General features: G+C 51.8%; 1 protein-coding gene across 1 annotated transcript in view; it reads left to right on the top strand.

The window, feature by feature from the left end:
- TRHDE (thyrotropin releasing hormone degrading enzyme) overlaps positions 1-20,111 on the top strand; it is a 121,265-nt gene that overhangs the window by 6,945 nt on the left and 94,209 nt on the right. The window contains exon 2 of the mRNA XM_009901300.2: positions 18,409-18,474. Within this exon, the coding sequence (XP_009899602.2) occupies positions 18,409-18,474 (66 nt within the window). The remainder of the gene's footprint in view (positions 1-18,408; positions 18,475-20,111) is intronic.

Here is a 20,111-nt window from a genome sequence, read left to right on the forward strand (position 1 = left end):
TTCTGCTGTTCCTAACCTGTGTGCCTGAGCCAGGTGGTTGCTTGCATGCCTGTGTCACTCTGGTCCCTTTCCTAGGAGGTTTTGCTCCCCTATGGCAAAGCTCTCCTTCAGGTTGCCAGTGGGGATCTGTTTTCTTTCCTGTTAAACACAGAGAGCAAGCCTGGTGATGTGAAGCTCTGAGAGGCACCTGCAGCACTGCAAGGCATTTTTGCAGTGGTTCATTGCAATTTCCCTCATATTCAGTGTTGCTTATTTTGGAGCCTCCTCTCCATTGCTGAGCCTTTGTCAACACTGCATTTCATTTGCCAAGTGGCAGCTCATTGATCACCCAGCTCTGTATCCTTTTGAACTTCTCTTGCTGCTCTCTGTGTGCTCATCACTCACTCTGATTTAGTGCATCATCAGCACTTTGAATTAGTTACTGCAGGAATCTCGGCTCCCGTGATAAATTAACTGCTTTTGTGCTTTAGGCTTCATGTTGTACATCTGCAAGAAGAATTTCCATGAAGTGCTTTGGATGTGCTCTGTCTTTTCTTGGAGCTGTTGAGTGGCCACTGTATTGAAACAAATTGGTCAACCTTTCAGAGGAGCTGTCAGGGGAAATGTGACGTGCAGGCTGTTCAATACAGCAAGGCTCACGTCCCCATCACTGGGTACCATCATCAAGCTGGCTGCTTAGGCTTTCCTGCAGCCACACTCCTTAGGATTTCCTGCTTTTTAGACACCTCTGCATGCCTGAGGTCTGTTTGAAATGTGGCAGTCAATGTGAAACTGCCTGTGGTCCAGAGGGACCTGGGCAGGCTGCAGAGCTGAGCCCATGACAACCTCAGGAGGTTCAAGAAGACCAAGGGCAAGGTCCTGCAGCTGGGGCAGGGCAATCCCAGGCACTGATACAGGCTGGGCAGGGACTGGCTGGAGAGCAGCCCTGAAGAAAAGGCCTTGGGGGTGCTGGGAGAGGAGAATCTCAACAGGAGCCAGCAGTGAGCACTGGCAGCCCAGAGAGCCAAGCAGAGCCTGGGCTGCAGCAAGAGAAGTGTGGCCAGCAGGGCCAGGGAGGGGATTCTGCCCCTCTGCTCCACTCTGCTGAGACCACAGCTGGAGCTCTGGGGCCAGTTCTGGAGCCTCTGTGCCAGGAAGGATCTGGAGGTGCTGGAAGGTGTCCAGAGAAGAGCCATGAGGAGGAGCAGAGGGCTGGAGCTGCTCTGCTGTGAGGACAGACTGAGGGAGTTGGGGTTGTGCAGTCTGGAGAGGAGAAGGCTCCGAGGAGACCTAATTGTGGCCTTGCAGGATCTGAAGGGGGTTCCAAGAAAGCTGGGGAGGGACTTTTGAGGGTGTCAGGGAGGGATAGGACTGGGGGGGATGGAGCAAAACTAGAAATGGGTAGATTGAGATTGGATGTGAGGAAGAAGTTGTTCCCCATGAGGGTGGTGAGAGCCTGGCACAGGCTGCCCAGGGAGGTGGTAGAAGCCTCCTGCCTGGAGGTGTTTGCAGCCAGGCTGGAAGTGGCTGTGAGCAACCTGCTGCAGTGTGAGGTGTCCCTGCCCATGGCAGGGGGGTTGGGACTGGCTGAGCCTTGAGCTCCCTTCCAGCCCTGCCAATTCTGTGATTCTATGAAACTCTATCAGAAAGTGTCTAGGTACTGTTTTACACCTTGTTTGCCACTTGTGTGCAAGAATCTACTCATACCACAAATGTATCCAGCTCTTTCCTCAGCATTCTTTCATACTCTGGTTTTTACATGGTATATTAAGCAATGTTCCCATTCTATCATACTGCTGTGCTGTATCTTTATTCCCAATTCACCCCAGTTGGGTGTATGATGTTTGAAATGAGACATCCTGAAAGGCTTCATAATAGAGTTTGCTGTAAAATAATGAAGGAAAAACAAAACAACCAAAACCCAGTCTGTGAAACCCAAACAAACAAAGGATCAGGCACCTTAGGATCAGGCTCCATCAAGCAGTGAGCTGCAGTGCTCCAGTACCTGAAGGGGGCTACAGGAAGGATGGAGAGAGACTGTCTGCAAAGGCCTGCAGGGACAGGACCAGGGACAATGGCTTCAAACTAGAGCAGAGCAGATTGAGATTGGATGTGAGGAACAAGTTCTGCACCATGAGGGTGGTGGAACACTGGCACAGGTTGCCCAGGGAGGTGGTTGAGGCTCCATCCCTGGAGGTATTCAAGGTGAGGCTGGAGAGGGCTCTGGGCAGCCTGATCTAGCTGGGGATGTCCCTGCTGACTGCAGGCGGGTTGGAGTGGCTGAGCTTTGGAGGTCCCTTCTGGCCTGGACCATTGATGCTTCTGTGCTGTCCCCTGACCAGCAGTGCTAAGTGTGGGGGTATAACTTGCTGCTGGGCAGGAGCCTCTTCACAGCTGGAGTATCTCTGGTGTTGCAGCTGGTGCAATTAGTAGAGGGTGAGTAAAGTATTTTCCAGCTAGTGTTGCACCCTTCTCCTCTGGTTTAGAAGGGCACAGTGTGTTTGACCTGGGTGAGCTTCAAAGCATAGCCATGGACATACCGGCTGCGGCCTGGCCTTAAGTTGGTTGCTACTGATTCCTGTATGTATTGAACTGTCTCACTTCTACTGACAGCTGTCAACAAGATAACTTGAACATGCTAAAAGCAGGACACAAGGAGACACAGGAAGTCTCCCAGGAGCTGACCTCACTGTTTTGTGCCCTGCAAGTCTCCCAGGACTGATAAAATCTTGTGTCTTTTCTGCCCGCTCAGCGGTTCCCCAGCTTCGAACTTCCATCGCTCTGGTTTCAGGTTTGCCTTTGTCAAAGAACTTCAGGGTTATGGACTTCTCTGTAGCTTGTCTCTTTGTGTGCCAGTTGGTCAGTAAAAATATGCACAAGAAACTTCCCTGAGTTGCAGGGTCACAGTGTTTTCTCCCTGTGAGGGTGTGGAAGATGCAGTGCGTAGTAAAGTGATATCCCTGCCCAGAATGGAAGTCCTTCCTCTAGCACCCAGAGGACTTGAATAGACTCTGTGGGCAGCCAAATGCTTCTGTTTGAGGATAACTAAAGTGGTTGAAGATGCATAATTTCAGTGTGCAGCTACTGGTAAATGCTAAAGCTAATTTTATCTTTGCCTTCTTTCCCTTTTGTTTCTCATGTGTAGTTTAACCAGGATTTGAGTTCTGCAGTTGCCCAGGCTGTTGTACACAGCACAGTGTCTGAGCTCACAAAGGGGACCCTGCCACCTGGATTGGCCTGGTCAGGAGCTTGGTACACTTTGAATGTGCATTTTAGCCCCAGCTCCTGGCTGCTACATGCAATTGTCTTACATGCTGTCTGCTCTGGTATGAGTGCATCACTGACAGCTGGGGAGCAGAAGGCACAAATCTCCCAGGCAGGCAATGGATACTGCTAGCCTTAGTTTAGAAAAGGAGATCTAGGGCCACAGAAATGGCATCCTGGCTGGGGTCAGCAATGCTGTGTCCAGCAGCAGCAGGGAGGGGATTGTGCCCTGGCACTCAGCTCTGGGCAGGCCACACCTCCAGTGCTGTGCCCAGTTTGGGCACCTCAGGACAAGAGAGATGTGGAGGTGCTGGAGCCAGGGCAGAGGAGGGCAAGGAAGCTCGGAAGGGCCTGGAGAAGAAATCTGATGGAGAGCAACTGAAGGAGCTGGGGATGGTTAGTGGGAAAGAGAGGAGGCTGAGGGGAGACCTCCTGGCTCTCTACAGCTCCCTGCAAGGAGGTTGTGGAGAGGTTGGTGCTGGGCTCTGCTCCCAGGTCATTAGTGACAGAAGAAGAGGGAATGGCCTCAAGCTGCCCCTGGGGAGGTTCAGACTGGACATGAGGAAAGCTTTTTTTCAGGCAAGAGTGGTGAGGGCTTGGAATGTGCTGGGCAGGGAGGTGGTGGAGTCCCCAAGCCTGGCTGTGTTTGCAGGGGGTTTGGCTGTGGTGCTTGGGGCTGTGGTTTAGGGCTGAGCCTTGCAGAGCAGGGCTCTGGGTTGGCTTTGGTGACCCTGAGGCTCTTTTCCAGGCTGAGTGTTTCTGTGGTTCTGTGATTTCCTGGAGTTTGCTTCCTCAGAGCAGGATTGCCCTTCAGGACAATGTTCCTGTCAGCTGTGCTCCAGACACCCTGTGTGTTCACTGGCTGTGCTTCCAGCGAGTTTCTCTTCCCTTCCTGCGTGTGAAATTCAGTGATGACTATTTCCCCTTCATTTTTATGATAGGAATTATGAGGAGGAAGAATGATAGGTGTAAATGCCCCAGTAACCTCAGTGGCTGAGCACCTCCTTAAGGAGATGTTTCCTTTGGGAATCAGATTGCTCAGTTCCTGCTGGGAGCTCCTCATGCAGTCAGCGTTTCCATTGGCTCTTTAGAAGCTGGTCAGGGTATTTCCAGCAGGAGGACTGCAGGAGTGAACTGGTGGTTAACACTGCATAGATGGTGGAAAGGAAATAAATCTGCTTCTGGTCAGCCTATTGTCAAAACCTTACTCTCCTTCTCCTTCTCTCCTTCTCCTTCTCTCCTCCTTCTCTCCTTCATCTCTCCTTCCTCTCTCCTTCTCCTTCTCTCCTTCATCTCTCCTTCCTCTCTCCTTCTCCTTCTCTCCTTCTCTCCTTCTCCTTCTCTCCTTCTCCTTCTCTCCTTCTCCTTCTCTCCTTCTCCTTCTCTCCTTCTCCTTCTCTCCTTCTCCTTCTCTCCTTCTCCTTCTCTCCTTCTCCTTCTCTCCTTCTCCTTCTCTCCTTCTCCTTCTCTCCTTCTCCTTCTCTCCTTCTCCTTCTCTCCTTCTCCTTCTCTCCTTCTCCTTCTCTCCTTCTCCTTCTCTCCTTCTCCTTCTCTCCTTCTCCTTCTCTCCTTCTCCTTCTCTCCTTCTCCTTCTCTCCTTCTCCTTCTCTCCTTCTCCTTCTCTCCTTCTCCTTCTCTCCTTCTCCTTCTCTCCTTCTCCTTCTCTCCTTCTCCTTCTCTCCTTCTCCTTCTCTCCTTCTCCTTCTCTCCTTCTCCTTCTCTCCTTCTCCTTCTCTCCTTCTCCTTCTCTCCTTCTTCTCTCCTTCTCCTTCTCTCCTTCTCCTTCTCTCCTTCTCCTTCTCTCCTTCTCCTTCTCTCCTTCTCCTTCTCTCCTTCTCCTTCTCTCCTTCTCCTTCTCTCCTTCTCCTTCTCTCCTTCTCCTTCTCTCCTTCTCCTTCTCTCCTTCTCCTTCTCTCCTTCTCCTTCTCTCCTTCTCCTTCTCTCCTTCCTCTCTCCTTCTCCTTCTCTCCTTCTTCTCTCCTCCTTCTTCTCTCCTCCTCCTTCTCTCCTTCTCCCCTTCTCCTCTCTTCCTTTTGCTCTCCCTCCCTTCCCCTTTCCTCCCTTTTCTTCTCCCCATTTATCTTCCCTCCACACTAAGGCCTACATTTGTCTCTGTTTCTTCTCCCTTCTTCCCAAGTCACTTTTTTCCTCTTGAGGTGCTCTGGTTTTATATTTTCCCCTTTTGCTTTTGAATCCCTTCCTCTTTCCCCCTTTCCCCTTTTCCCCCTTTTTCCTCTTTCCCCCTTTCCCCTTTTCCCCCTTTTTCCCCTTTCCCCCTTTCTCCTTTTCCCCCCTTTCCCCTTCTCCTTTCCCCCTTCTCCTTTCCCCCTTCTCCTCCTTTCCCTTTCCCTGCACATGTGAGGTCCAGCTCCTCCTTTCCCCCTTCTCCTCCTTTCCCTTTCCCTGCACATGTGAGGTCCAGCTCCTCCTTTCCCCCTTCCCTTCCTTTCCCTTTCCCTGCCCGTGTGAGGTCCAGCTCCTCCTTTCCCCCTTCTCTTCCTTTCCCTTTCCCTGCACATGTGAGGTCCTGCTCCTCCTTTCCCCCTTCCCTTCCTTTCCCTTTCCCTGCACATGTGAGGTCCTGCTCCTCCTTTCCCCCTTCCCTTCCTTTCCCTTTCCCTGCACATGTGAGGTCCAGCTCCTCCTTTCCCCCTTCTCCTCCTTTCCCCCTTCTCCTCCTTTCCCCCTTCTCCTCCTTTCCCCCTTCTCCTCCTTTCCCTTTCCCTGCACATGTGAGGTCCTGCTCCTCCTTTCCCCCTTCCCTTCCTTTCCCTTTCCCTGCACATGTGAGGTCCTGCTCCTCCTTTCCCCCTTCCCTTCCTTTCCCTTTCCCTGCCGGTGTGAGGTGCAGCTGCTGCGGCTGGGCAGGCCCCGTAGCCGGAGCCAGCTGCAGTGCTGCTCCTGAGTGTCCTCACGTTGCAGCTACCTGCAGCTCTGGGGTCTGCATCGGGTGATGATCTCTTGCACCACGACAGACATTTGCTCAGCTGGCAAACAGCAAATGCCTGCTGCTGCTTCCCTGTCCATGGCTGTACAACACTTGCAGGCCATCCTGGTCCAGACACAGTGACATGCAAACCATACCTGGAGTGTGTTTCTTTCCAGTGGTTCATGGTGACCTTTTCACAGTAAGTAGCATTAATTTCCTTCCAGTTCTGGGCTTCTGTATTAGATGGGAGGCAGAGCTGAGATCTTTTCTGCCTGGTTAGGAGTCCCTGGGTGTAGTTCAAGTTAATGCAGAGGAATGAGCAGCCAGCCTGTCACAATTAGCAGGTGCTGCCCAAGTGTCTCTGGAAAACATTCCATCATCTTCTGTGTGCATTAAGAACATATTTATTGAGCACCAGCTAGCTTTTTTTGGGCTGGGATATATTGCCCAAGCAAACAAGGCAGAGCTAAAATGGATGTACAAATTCAGTCAAATGCATGCAGTTCAATCTCAAAGAGTGCTTTATTTCTGTGAGATTTCTTCTTAGCTCAATAGTTTAGCACCACTACCAAATAATACATCAAATACATTTCTCTTTAAAGCCAAGCTTAATATACTAGCAGGTGTCTCCCTGCACAGCACATACCAGCAGAGCCTGCTAGGCAATAACTCTGCAAGCCTCACAACTGCTCCCTTTAGACTTCTCATGCAAAATGCTTTGCCACCAGGCTGTGGTGGCTGTTGCTGTGGTTCAGAATGGAACCTCCTTCCTCTTCCATTAAGAAGCGAATAGAATAGAATAGAATAGAATAGAATAGAATAGAATAGAATTAACCAGGTTGGAAGAGACCTTTGAGATCATCCACTCCGACCTATCACCCAACACCATCTGGTCAACTAAACCATGGCACCAAGTGCCTCATCCAGGCTCTTCCCAAACACTTCCAGTGATGGTGACTCCACCACCTCCCTGGGCAGCATATCCCAGTGGCCAATCTCTCTTGCTGGGAAGAATTTCTTCCTCACCTCTAGCCTAAACCTCCCCTGGTGCAGCTTGAGACTGTGTCCTCTTGTTCTGCTGCTGGGTGCCTGGGAGAAGAGCCCAACCCCCACCTGGCTCCAACCTCCCTTCAGGGAGCTGGAGAGAGCAAGAAGGTCTCCCCTGAGCCTCCTCTTCTGCAGGCTAAGCAACCCCAGCTCCCTCAGCCTCTCCTCCCAGGGCTGTGCTCCAGACCCCTCCCCAGCCTCATTGCCCTTCTCTGGACACCTTCCAGCAGCTCAACATCTTTCCTAACCTGAGGAGCCCAGAACTGGACACAGGACTCAAGGTGCAGCCTAACAGGGGCAGAATGACCTCCCTGCTCCTGCTGGCCACACTGTTCCTGATGCAGGCCAGGATGCCATTGGCCTTCTAGGCCCCAGCCAAGCACTGCCTGTAGCTCTGCCTGGGGTTGTTGTGGCCAAGATGTAGAACCTGGCACTAGGATGTGTTCAATCTCATGCCCTTGGGCTCTGCCCTTCTGCCCAGCCTGGCAAGGTCCCTCTGCAGAGCTGACATGAAGGTGTCAGGTGAAGCTGACGTGGATATAAACCAAGCTTTCATTGAGGACTGCCATCAAAGCAGTGGAATATGTTGAAGTGGCTGGGAACATGGCAGAGTTTCATCTGTTGTAGAGGTCTCATTCACCCTGGATTCACTGGCTTGCAATGTCATTACAGAACTGAGTTTCTTACAGTGCTCTGAGGTTTGTTGGGGTGGGTTGGGTTGGGTTGGGTTGGGCTTTTTCCCCCTTATGTTGGAATGAAAATTGCAGAGCCATACTGATTTCATTTGGGTTACTTCTGATTTACAGCACTGGTCTCTTATCAGCAAGAAGCAGGGAGAGCAAAGCAAGCAGTCGCATGGACTTACTGATGGCTCTTACCTCCTCCTGTCTTTTGTGGTGTTTCTTGTGTCTCAGCCTGGAGGCTCTGCTGTTGGGGGCAGGACACAGCTCCTGTCTGCTTCCTCTAATGAATGCTACACTTCCAGCACTTCTGGGCTGCATTCAGAGGAGTGTGGCCAGCAGAGCCAGGGAGGTTCTCCTCCCCCTCTCTTCTGCCCTGCTGAGACCTCACCTGGAATATTGCAACCAGCTCTGGGCTCCCCAGCTCAGGAGGGACAGGGATCTGCTGGAGAGAGTCCAAGGGAGGGCTGCAAGGATGCTGAAGGGACTGCAGCACTGCCTGGGGAGGAGAGGCTGAGAGCCCTGGGGCTGTTGAATCTGGAGAGGAGAAGGCTGAGAGGGATCTGATCAATGTCTATCAATAGCTGAGGGCTGGGGTTCAGGAAGGAAGGGACAGGGACAGCCTCTGCTCACTGTGCCCTGGGATAGGACAAGGGGCAGTGGATGGAAACTCCAGCACAGGAGGTTCCACCTCAACAGGAGGAGGAACTTCTTGACTGTGAGGGTGGCAGAGCCCTGGAGCAGGCTGCCCAGAGAGGTTGTGGAGTCTCCTTCTCTGGAGCCTTCCCATCCCTGTCTGGATGTGATCCTGTCTGCCCTGTGCTGGGTTCTGTGCTCCTGCTCTGGCAGGGGATTGGACTGGAAGCTCTCCAGAGATCTCTTTCAAAACCCTACCACCCTGTGATCCCCTGGTCCTGTGAACACTGTGGATGACATATTCTCCTCATGGCCCCAGTTTCTCTCCTACTGACATCACTGCTGAAAGTTCCATTGACTCCTCTGACCCCAGACCTGTCAGTCCTGCTGATCTGATTATTGGCAGAGCGTTCCAGGGGTATTATGAATTGCAAAGGAACAAGGACAAAGTAAAACACTATAATTATGTGGTGCATTCAGCATTATTTGCTCTAGAGAAAATGAAGATTTATTTCCACATATGGTCCCAGTATCACTCTTCCTAATGAGCAGTTATGGCTTGCTATTTGGCTATAATGATTTAATTGCAGCTGTGGCACGCTGTCGGTGGGGATTTTCCAGTGGCTGCTGATTGCCAGCCTTGTGGAAAAAAAACCCTAATCTAAATATACCTTTGGAAAGCAAAGGGCTGGAGTTTCAGCTGGCACACATGCTTGGGATTCCACTGAGCCCACTTCCTTAGGATTTTATGTATTGATTGGGATATGAGCCCAACGAGAAGGCAAAACACAGTCAAGTGGATACTTGTTGCTGCCTCTGAAGTGTGCTGCACACCTCTCAGTCTGGTTTTCAACCCTCTTTCTGCCTATTTGTGAAATAGAAACTGGAATGTGACTAAGGAGGTGTTTAGGAGGAGACTGGATGGGCTGCTTGGTGCCATGGTTCAGCTGATTAGATGGCATTGGATGATGGGTTGGACAGGGCTCTTCCAACCTGGTCTAGCCTAGCCTAGCCTAGCCTAGCCTAACCTATCCTATCCTATCCTATCCTATCCTATCCTATCCTATCCTATCCTATCCTATCCTATCCTATCCTATCCTATCCTATCCTATCCTATCCTATCCTATCCTATCCTACTCTATTCTAGTCTACTCTGCTCAAGTCTACTCTGCTCTACTCCTATTCTATTCTATTCTATTCTATTCTATTCTATTCTATTCTATTCTATTCTATTCTATTCTATTCTATTCTGCTCTGCTCTGCTCTGCTCTGCTCTGCTCTGCTCTGCTCTGCTCTGCTCTGCTCTGCTCTATTCTGTTCTATTCAGAAGCTCCTGACAGTGAACATTTTAAGCAGTGCTTTCCACAGTAGAACTGTTTGGAGCACTGGAAGTGTTGCTTGCTCTTAGGAACTTTAATTGCTTGGTGCAGGTAATGGTAAAGATCCAGGGTGGAACTTGCTCCTAACATCCAACCTAAATCTACTCTTCTCTAATTCCAGACCTCTGTCCCTGCTCCTGTCCCTGCAGGCCTTTGCAAACAGTCTCTCTCCATCCTTCTTGTAGCCCCTTTCAGGTACTGGAAGGTTGCTATTAGGTCTGCCCAGAGCCTCCTCTTCCCCAGGCTGAGCACCCCCAGCTCCCTCAGCCTGGCCTTGTAGCAGAGCTGCTCCAGCTCTTTGGTCATTTTTGTGGCCCTCCTCTGGACCTGCTCCATCAGGTCCTTGTCCTTCCTGTATTGAGGGCTCCAGACCTGGGTGGATTACTCCAGGTGAAGCAGAGTGAAGTGGCAGAATCACCTCTCTCCATCTGCTGTGAGCTGCTTGGGATGCAGCCCAGGCTGCCACTGGCCTCGTGTGCTGCAAGCTGTCATGTCTCCCATGCAGAATGCTGCATTTCCTTCCTACACAGTCTGCAAGGTGGCCTCAGAAGGAGGGGGATGAGGACAGTGAGGAGCAGAGACTGTGGAAGGTGCCTAGTCTGGCTGTGCCACCAAAGTGCCATGAAACCGTAGCTTAAGGGAGATTGAGGAATGCCTTTGACTGTGTGTCTGCACCCAAAGCAAGTGTGCTGGCTTTGGTGCTAGGCAGGGCCTAGCAACGCTGTAGGCATGGCCTGCCCAGCACACTCCAGTGCTTGCTGTGGCACTCTCATTTTACTGATGGGTTTGGTTTGGCAGTCTGATCCTTGGCTTACTGACCAGGCAGGAAGCATTGGTTTTGGTTTTGCTTTAGGAACTCATTTTCATGAAACAGTAAATTGAAGTCTAGGAAGGATATCAACTGTCTTTTATCCCCTGGTAGAATTCAGTATGTTCCATGACCTGAGTGCATTCTCTGGGGTGGCAGCTGCTGACAAGACTTCTGGAAGCACCTTTGGGCACCCCTAGTGCAGAAGGTGAAGCAGTTGCTGGGCTTACCTGAACCCAAAAGACAAATCCATTTCCAAGGTTGTTCTTGGCTGGCTCTGCAGTTTGCTTTGCAAAGTGCTCTAATCACAGGTGTTACTTCCCTCTGGCTGTGGCTCTGCAGCTCGAGTCCGTGCTACAAATGAATTGTGACACAAATGGAGTGCATGTCCATCTCATTTACCTGATGTTCCCCACGCTGCCGGTGCCTACCAGGGCAAGTAAGATCAATTTGCCTGCTTCTTGCTTTGTACTCTGCTGCTTGTCTGAATGCCCAGCCAGAGGGGTGATCACTTCTCCTCCCTAAGGCTCTCTCTCAAGTGGTGGTCTGTTGAACAGCTGAAAACCTCTGCAAACTTACTTGTTTATGGTAGCTTTTCCATTAAGCAGTCTTCCTTGCTTACAGGAATCTCCACTTCTTTGGAGCTTTGGTAGGGCCTTACCACTGGTTCTCACTCCTCCTTAGTCACAGAATCATAGGGTGGTCTGGGTTGGAAGGGACCTCCAAAGCTCATCCAGTCCCAGCCCCTCTGCAGTCAGAAGGGACATCCCTAACTAGGTCAGGTTGCCCAGAGCCCTGTCCAGGCTCACCTTGAATATCTCTGGGGATGGGGCTCAACCACCTCCCTGGGCAACCTGCTCCAGTGTTCTGGAGCCCCTATTACAGAAAGGCTCTGGAGGGGCTGGAAGGTGTCCAGAGAAGGGCCATGAGGATGAGCAGAGGGCTGGAGCTGCTCTGCTGTGAGGACAGACTGAGGGAGTTGGGGTTGTGCAGGCTGGAGAGGAGAAGGCTCTGAGGAGACCTCATTGTGGCCTTTCAGGACCTGCAGGGGGCTCCAAGAAAGCTGGGGAGGGACTTTTGAGGCTGTCAGGGAGGGATAGGACTGGGGGGGATGGAGCAAAACTAGAAATGGGGAGATTGAGATTGGCTGTGAGGAAGAAGTTGTTGCCCATGAGCGTGGTGAGAGCCTGGCACAGGTTGCCCAGGGAGGTGGTGGAAGCCTCATGCCTGGAGGTGTTTGCAGCCAGGCTGGAGGTGGCTGTGAGCAACCTGCTGTAGTGTGAGGTGTCCCTGCCCATGGCAGGGGGTTGGGACTGGCTGAGCCTTGAGGTCCCTTCCAGCCCTGACAATTCTGTGATTCTACCACCCTCATGGTGCAGAACTTGTTCCTGACATCCAATCTCAATCTGCTCTGCTCTAGTCTGAAGCCATTGCCCCTGGTGCTGTCCCTGCAGGCCTTTGCAGTCTCTCTCCATCCTTCCTGTAGCCCCTTCAGGTACTGGCAGGCTGCCATTAGGTCTCCCTGGAGCCTCCTCTCTTTTGTGTGACTGTTAGGCACTGCCCAGATAATATGTGGTGGTAGCTTCAATGTTAGCAGTGTGAAGGGAATGGGGGGAAGTGTGCTTTAGTCAGTGTGCCAGCATCTGTCAGATGTTATCTGGTGGCTTAAGGTTAAATATACAGATTCCTGGGAAAGCAGTGATGGTGAATTGGATAGAGCCCTAGAACCTGATTTCCAGCTGAACTAACTGTTTTTATTAGCAGCTCTAAGCAGACAAGCATGGGATGTATAGATCACAGAATCACACAACAGCAGAGGTTGGAAGGGACCTCCAGAGATCATCCTGTCAGCCCCCTGCCAGAGCAGCATCACCCAGGGGAGTCCTCACAGGAATGCATCCAGGTGGGGTTGGAAAGGCTCCAGAGGAGATTCCCCAACCTCTCTGGGCAGCCTCACTGGGCAGATCTTTGGCTGCCATTCTACTAGCTCCTGGGATGTATCTGATGTGGGTATACCTTAGCCTTTTTTTCCCTTCCCTTTTGTCAGTTGAGTCTCTGAAAGGTACTTAAGAGAGGCTGGCAGCTTGGTAATGGAAGTTCAGGCTGCCTGATGGTAACCCTAACTAGCTCTGAAGCCAGCAGTTTGGATGGTGGTAACACAATGCAGCTTTGCAGCACTGCTGGGAGGGGTTGGTTCTGGTGGTGCTCTCACTGCAACACCAAGCTCTGCTTCGAGGTGGTGCAGGTCTGTGAAAGCTTGACTGGCTTGTGGGGAGTGTGGCAGGGCAGGGAGGTGGCCTCTGTGTGTGTCCTGTGGTGCCAGAGGCGGGGAGCAGCAGGGGAAACCAGCAGACAGGCAGGTAGAGATCTTCACACAACAGACAACTGAGATGGGAAATGCTTTTTGTAAGGTGTTATGAATGCTCAGTGTTTATAGGGATTCAGAAAGGCCCTGGCCAGGGACACAGAAGATGCAAAGGTGTTAATCTAGTCAGGATCCCTTCTGCCACTGAGCACTGGATGATGGGAGAGCATGCTGAGCAAGCATCGCTGCGTGCCTGTCCTCTTTCACAGCCTTCCTAGGTGTCTGCTCCTGGCTGTTGCTGAAAGAAGGATCCTGATGGGTAAGGACACTTGATGGGACCTGGCTCAGTACCTTTTGCTCCTGTGTCTGGAGAGAGAGCACTCAGCTTGCTGGATTTCAGTGCAGATTTGCTGCTGGGAGCATGCTTTGATGCACACCGCCACGCAGGGGCTGCTCTCTGTCGCACGCGTTCCCCAGCACTCCTGCTGTGGGGCTGTGGGCATGCTCTCCATGCAGCTTCCATGCAGTGCTGCTGATCAGATGTGTGGTAGCAGGACTTCGTTTGTATGTTGTATTTATCCTTGTGTGTGCTGGCTTGACACCAGACAGGGGGCAGGACTTGCCCCCAGAGGGTAAATAACCACACGTGCTCAGGGCTTGAAGTGCAGTGGAAGTAATAGTGACAAAATAGGTTAAATACAAAAGGAAACCAAACACAAAAGTTAATAAACATTTATATACACACATATACACACAAACAAGCCCAGGCCCCCTGGGCAGCCCCCTGGACAAAGCCCACGAGGCTGTTGCCAGCTAACAAGTTGTCTCTCTCCCACCCCCACCATGGTTCTTGCCCTAACCCAAAGAGAAGTGAGCAAACAGGGCCAGAAGGAGAGAACTGGGGAAAAGAAGCAAGCAGAGGGAGGAACAAGCTGTGCTGCACATTATAGAGAGTGGGGTGGGATCAAGATATCTCTTACATTCTGGTCAGCCCCTTGGAGACGTCCCCCCCTCTGGACTCTCCTGAGTTCCCTGGAAAACATTTACTTGCAATTAGCTATTAGTCCCTAAACCTGTACCACTGGATTGCCTTTTGTTGTGGTTTCTGTTTGCATTGTGAGTGTTAGGAGTCCTTTTGCCTTCCTTTGTGTGCTGAACGTGTTAGATGGGAGGCTAATCAATTTTTAAGTGAGTGATGAGCCAGATCTAAATCCCTGCACATCTGTGGGTTGGAGGAGAAACAAACATTTCACAGGTTAAACGGTTGCAGGATGGGTTGGAAGGGGCCTAAAGAGAGTAGAGTAGACTAGACTAGACTAGACTAGACTAGAATAGAGTCATGGAGTCCAACCCCCATCAGGGGGCTGGAAAGGCTCCAGAGAAGGAGACTCCACAAGCTCTCTGGGCAGCCTGCTCCAGGCCTCTGGCACCCTCACAGTGAAGAAGTTCCTCCTCATGTTGAGGTGGAACCTCCTGTGCTGCAGCTTGCATCCATTGTTCTTTGCCTGTTGGCATTTTTGTCCCCTGAGTGCAAAATGTAAAAGTCAAGTTTAGATTCCAGAAGTAGGTTGGGAGCTGAGATTGTTCCCTGGGCTGAGTAGATCCTCAAGTGTTGCATCCATTTTATTGTGCTGTGTAAAGATTCTGCAGGCAGCTCTCAGAAGGACCCACACCACATGCAGTGGTGTCACCACTCAGCATGCACAGTGGGTCACAGGATCGTGTCAGGGGTTGGAAGGGGCCCAAAGAGATCCTCAAGTCACAGAATCACCAAGGTTGGAAGAGACCTCAGAGCTCATCCAGTCCAACCTGTCACCACAGACCTCATGACTAAAGCATGGCACCAAGTGCCACATCCAGTCCCCTCTTGAACACCTCCAGGGATGGGGACTCCACCACCTCCCTGGGCAGCACATTCCAATGGCCAACAACTCTCTCAGTGAAGAACTTTCTCCTCCAGCCTAAACCTCCCCTGGCACAGCTTGAGACTGTGTCCTCTTGTTCTGGTGCTGGGTGCCTGGGAGAAGAGACCAACCCCCACCTGGCTCCAACCTCCCTTCAGGGAGTTGTAGAGAGCAAGAAGGTCTCCCCTGAGCCTCCTCTTCTGCAGGCTAAGCAACCCCAGCTCCCTCAGCCTCTCCTCACAGGGCTGTGCTCCAGACCCCTCCCCAGCTTTGTTGCCCTTCTCTGGACTCATTCAAGTGTCTCAGTGTCCTTCCTGCCAGAGCAGGACTGTACAGTCTAGCCCAGGTCCCAGAGGAGCACATCCAGACAGGGCTGGAAAGGCTCCAGAGAAGGAGGCTCCACAGTTGTTTGCTGTTGCTCATTTATGCCTGTATTTGCCTCAGCCCACTGCTGTTGATTTCTATTTTAGCTTCTCTGTTTAATTTGCAATGCAGCTGCCATAGCTGTGGGAGCTATTGAGTGTGGCTCTGTGCCCCAAATGAGCCCAAATGGCAGCACAGCATGCTCTAGGTGCAGCCTCTACCAGGGTGCCTTTTCTTCCCTGCCCCCCAAGCCTGTCTCATGACGTTGTTAAGCCTTGGCACTGCCTTTCCAGAGCCAGTGTTGCTGTTCAGCCCTCCTAGCCTGTGATTACATGGGAGCTGCTGCTCGCTGTGCTGGGAGCTGCTGCTCGCTGTGCTGGGAGCTGCTTGACAAAAGCTGAATCTGTCACAGGTGCTACAATTTGTGTATCAGGAAATTTGCTTTCCAAACACTAATTATTCCCAGAGCCTGTCCTTCAGACAAAGCACAGCTAGCAGAGTCAGCACATTTAGCCACTGCAGCATTGTGCTGTAAATTAGGGTTTGTCTCCTACCATTGTGTGAAAGGAAGATGGTAGAAATTCAAATGCAGCAGCACCCACTGATGTGCAGCCTCTGATGTGTCTTTTTCACTTAGCTGGTCCAGCCCAAGTGCTTCTTCAAATAATCATTGCTCAATTCCCTTCTGGACTTGAGGGATCTATTATCCAGGGATGTGGGATGATAGAAGCATACAGAATTCACCAGGCTGGAAAAGACATCTCAGATCATCCAGTCCAACCCAACCCCATCTCATCAACTAAACCATGGTACCAAGTGCCTCATCCAGGCTCTTCTTGAACACCTCCAGGGTTGGTGACTCCACCACCTCCCTGGGCAGCACATTCCAGTGGCCAGCCACTCAAGCAGTGCTGTCTCTCTGGGTGCTGTTGAAAACCAGACATGTTTTGTGCCTGGAAGGCTCACACCTAACTTGGGCAGATGGATAAACTAATCCATTTGGGCTTTTAACGTGTTTGCTTATCAGGAACGATCTTTGGAGTCGCTGTGGGAAAAGAATGGACACTCAGCCTTTGAGAGAAAGATGTTGAGTTGCTGGAAGGTGTCCAGAGAAGGGCAATGAGGCTGGGGAGGGCTCTGGAGCACAGCCCTGGGAGGAGAGGCTGAGGGAGCTGGGGTTGCTTAGCCTGCAGAAGAGGAGGCTCAGGGGAGACCTTGCTCTCTACAACTACCTGAAGGGAGGTTGTAGCCAGGTGGGGGTTGGTCTCTTCTCCCAGGCATGCAGCACCAGAACAAGAGGACACAGTCTCAAGCTGTGCCAGGGGAGGTTTAGGCTGGAGGTGAGGAGAAAGTTCTTCCCAGAAAGATTGTTGGTTAGGTGGTGTTGGATTAGTTGATAGGTTGGATGCGATGATCTTGAAGGTCTCTTCCAGCCTGGTCTGTTCTGTTCTGTTCTGTTCTGTTCTATTGGCCCTTGGGATGTGCTGCCCAGGGAGGCAATGGAGTCCCCATCCCTGGAGGTGTTTAAGAAGAGCCTGGCTGAGGCACTTGGTGCCATGGTCTGGTTGCTTAGTTAGGGTTGGGTGATTGGTTGGACTTGGTGCTCTTGGATCTGTGTGATTCTGTGCTGCTAAGTGCAAGCACTGAGCTGAGCACCTCCCCAGGCTGTGAGGCTCGTCTGTCATTAGCACACACGCAGCTCCCGGTGCACCAGCACAGGTTTGGCTTCCCATCGCTCCTCTGCTGCCCTCCCCTGTTGCAGAGAGCCTTTGTGATGGGCTGCCCCAGCCCCAGCTGCCAGTGGGATGTATTTTGACACTGCAGTGCCAGGATCTCCCTAGATTGGATTTTGTAGATCAGTGGAGTGGTTTGAATAAGACCCAGCTCATGCTGCCCACCCTGGGAAGCCATGAGATGAGGACATGCTGTGACTGCCACCACCACCATCCTGCACCTCTGGGTCTCCCTCTCACTCCCCAGGTCCTGAGCCTCTGCTGTGGTTTCTCACTTGTTTTCAGGGTCTGGGCAGTACTTTCCCTTTCCCTTTCTTTCTGTTTCATATCCATACTGATGGGATCTGACACTTTTTAGTGGAGGGGTGAAACACTCTGTGTAAGTCAACTAGAAAACTCTCCCTGCCTTTTTGGTTGGTTGGTTTGGTTTTCCCTCCCTGTCTTATCTGTGGCTAAGAGGGGAGAGGAAAGGGGGGCTGGGCACTAAACCTGTAACAATCACAGGGTCCCAGGATGTCAGGGGTCAGAAGGGACCCAAAGAGATCATTGAGTCCAAGCCCCCTGCAAGAGCAGGAGCAGAGAATCCAGCACAGGTCACACAGGAACACATCCAGACAGGGCTGGAAGGGCTTCAGAGAAGGAGACTCCACAAGCTCTCTGGGCAGCTGCTCCAGGGCTGTCACCCTCACAGTGAAGAAGTTCCTCCTTGTGCTGAGGTGGAACCTCCTGTGCTGCAGCTTACATCCATTGCTCCTTGTCTTAGGGAGCAAGTGAGCAGAGCCTGTCCCCTCCCTCCTGACCCCCAGCCCTCAGCTATTGATAGGCATTGATCAGATCCCCTCTCAGTCTTCTCCTCTCCAGACTGAACGCCCCCAGGTCCCTCAGCCTCTCCTCCCCAGGCAGTGCTGCAGTCCCCTAATCATCCTCCTAGACTCTTGCTCAGGTAAATCTTGTGCCACAGATCTTCCCATCCTGCAGATGAGCTGATGGCTGATGCTGGACACACAATGACCTGCAAACCCAGCAACTGGAAACTGCATCTCCCCAGCAGCAATTCCATGCATTGCTGAGGATTACCTTGGAACCCCTCCTGAGATCAGACAAGTGCATTCAAAATATTTAGCTTGTGGCGTGGCTTAGGCAGTGAAAGGGAAGAGCACTGAATGCTGTAAATGAAATCTTCAGCAGCAATTTTTGCATTGTAATCTACCTTAAGGCACTGTTTATTTACTCCCTCAGGATGAACACACTGTGTGCTTCCAGCTCCCTGACAAGTGCAAACAGAGAGGTGATTTAGCTTCTAATAGCAGTGATTCACAGCCCTGCTTGTTTGGGCTTCTGTGTGGTAATGCTGATTTGTGTTTGTGTTTTATTTCCACAGGACTATTTAACCATTCACAAGTATGGCAATGCAGCCAGGAATGATCTTTGGAACACGCTCTCAAAGGTAAAATGCTTCAATGTGTAGCACTGAGGGGGGAGCAGGAATCGACTCTGGCTTCCCCCCCACCCCGTTGCACTGAGTAGTGCACACTGAGAGCTTCAGACCCCACAGCAAGCACAAAAACCTGATGCAAAGAAATCCCCATTTGAGTTACCCTAACAGCAACACTAAAGATGCTTTTTCTGCAGCATTTCTGTTCCTTGTTACGTTACAATATGCTTCCTGGCTTGTGCTCTGTCACTGATGTGCAGGGAAAGCTATTGCATGGAATCTGCTATCACAGAGTCACAGAATGGCCTGGGTTGGCAAGGGGAAAAGGACCTGGGGGTCCTGGTGGGTGGGAGGTTGAGCATGAGCCAGCAATGGAATGGGCTGCCTGGGGAGGTGGTGGAGTCACCATCACTGGAGGTGTTCAGGAGGAGACTTGCTGGGGTGCTTGGTGCCGTGGGTTAGTTGTTTGGGTGGTGTTGGATTGGTTGATGGGTTGGAGGTGATGATCTTGAAGGTCTCTTCCAACCTGGTTTATTCTATGTATTCTATGTATTCTATGTAATGTGCTCTGCTGGCCAAGGGCATCCTGGGGTGGGTTAGAAGGGCTGTGGGCAGTAGGTCCAGAGAGGTTCTCCTGCCCCTCTGCTCTGCCCTGCTGAGGCCACATCTGGAATCTTGTGTCCAGTTCTGGGCCCCTCAGTTCAGGAAGGACCTCAGGGAAGTGCTTGAAAGAGTTCAGCACAGAGACACAAAAATGTTGAAAGGAGTGGCACAGCTTCCTCATGAGGAGAGCCTGAGGGAGCTGAGGGCTCTGTGGCTTGGAGAGGAGGAGCCAGAGAGGTGACCTCATTGCTGGTGATGAAGCTGTGCAGGGTGAGTGCCCAGAGGCTGGAGCCAGGCTCTGCTGGGGGATGCCCAATGCCAGCACAAGGGGCAGTGGTGGAAGCTGAGGCAGAGGAAGTGCCATGGAAACAGGAGGGAAATGTTTTGCCTGTGAGGGTGGCAGAGCCCTGGAGCAGGCTGCCCAGGGGGGTTGTGGAGTCTCCCTCTCTGGAGCTATTCCAGCCCTGCCTGGACGTGTTGCTGTGTGAGCTGCTGTAGGTGCTCCTGCTCTGGCAGGGAGGTTGGACTGGCTGAGCTTTGTAGATCCCTTCCAGCCCCTAACCTGTGATGCTGTGGTTGGAAAGGACCTTTGAGGTCATCCAGTCCACCCCTCCCTGCAGTCAGCCTGGCTTTGACTTTAGCAGCAGCGTGCTGAGGCACACGAGCTGGAGAGCACACGGACGTGCCCAGCTTTGGTGTGTGCATTAGGTGTGTCTGTGATGTTGTGTGGAGCTAGGATTTGGGTGCAGGGCAAAGCTATGAGAGCCTGAAAGTTTGCTGTGAGCAGGTAAGTGTTTGCTACAACATTTGGCACCTTGTAGAGACTTAGAGCTGCTGTGCCCGTCTACCCTGTGGTTGTTATGCCCAAGCTTGGCTTGAGTTTCTAGATCTCAGTCCAGAGATCTGTAAGGTAAGAGTTTAATTTTCATCAGCTCAACCAAGCATGCCTGAGGTGCATGCCTGTGGAGCCAGCCTGGGCACTCCAGAATAAAGGCAGTGTGCAGGGCAGTGTAGAGTACAGTCAGGGAGCTGGGGCACAAATCCCA

Source organism: Dryobates pubescens, chromosome Z, assembly GCF_014839835.1.
Source record: "Dryobates pubescens isolate bDryPub1 chromosome Z, bDryPub1.pri, whole genome shotgun sequence".
Taxonomy (NCBI): Eukaryota; Metazoa; Chordata; class Aves; order Piciformes; family Picidae; genus Dryobates; species Dryobates pubescens.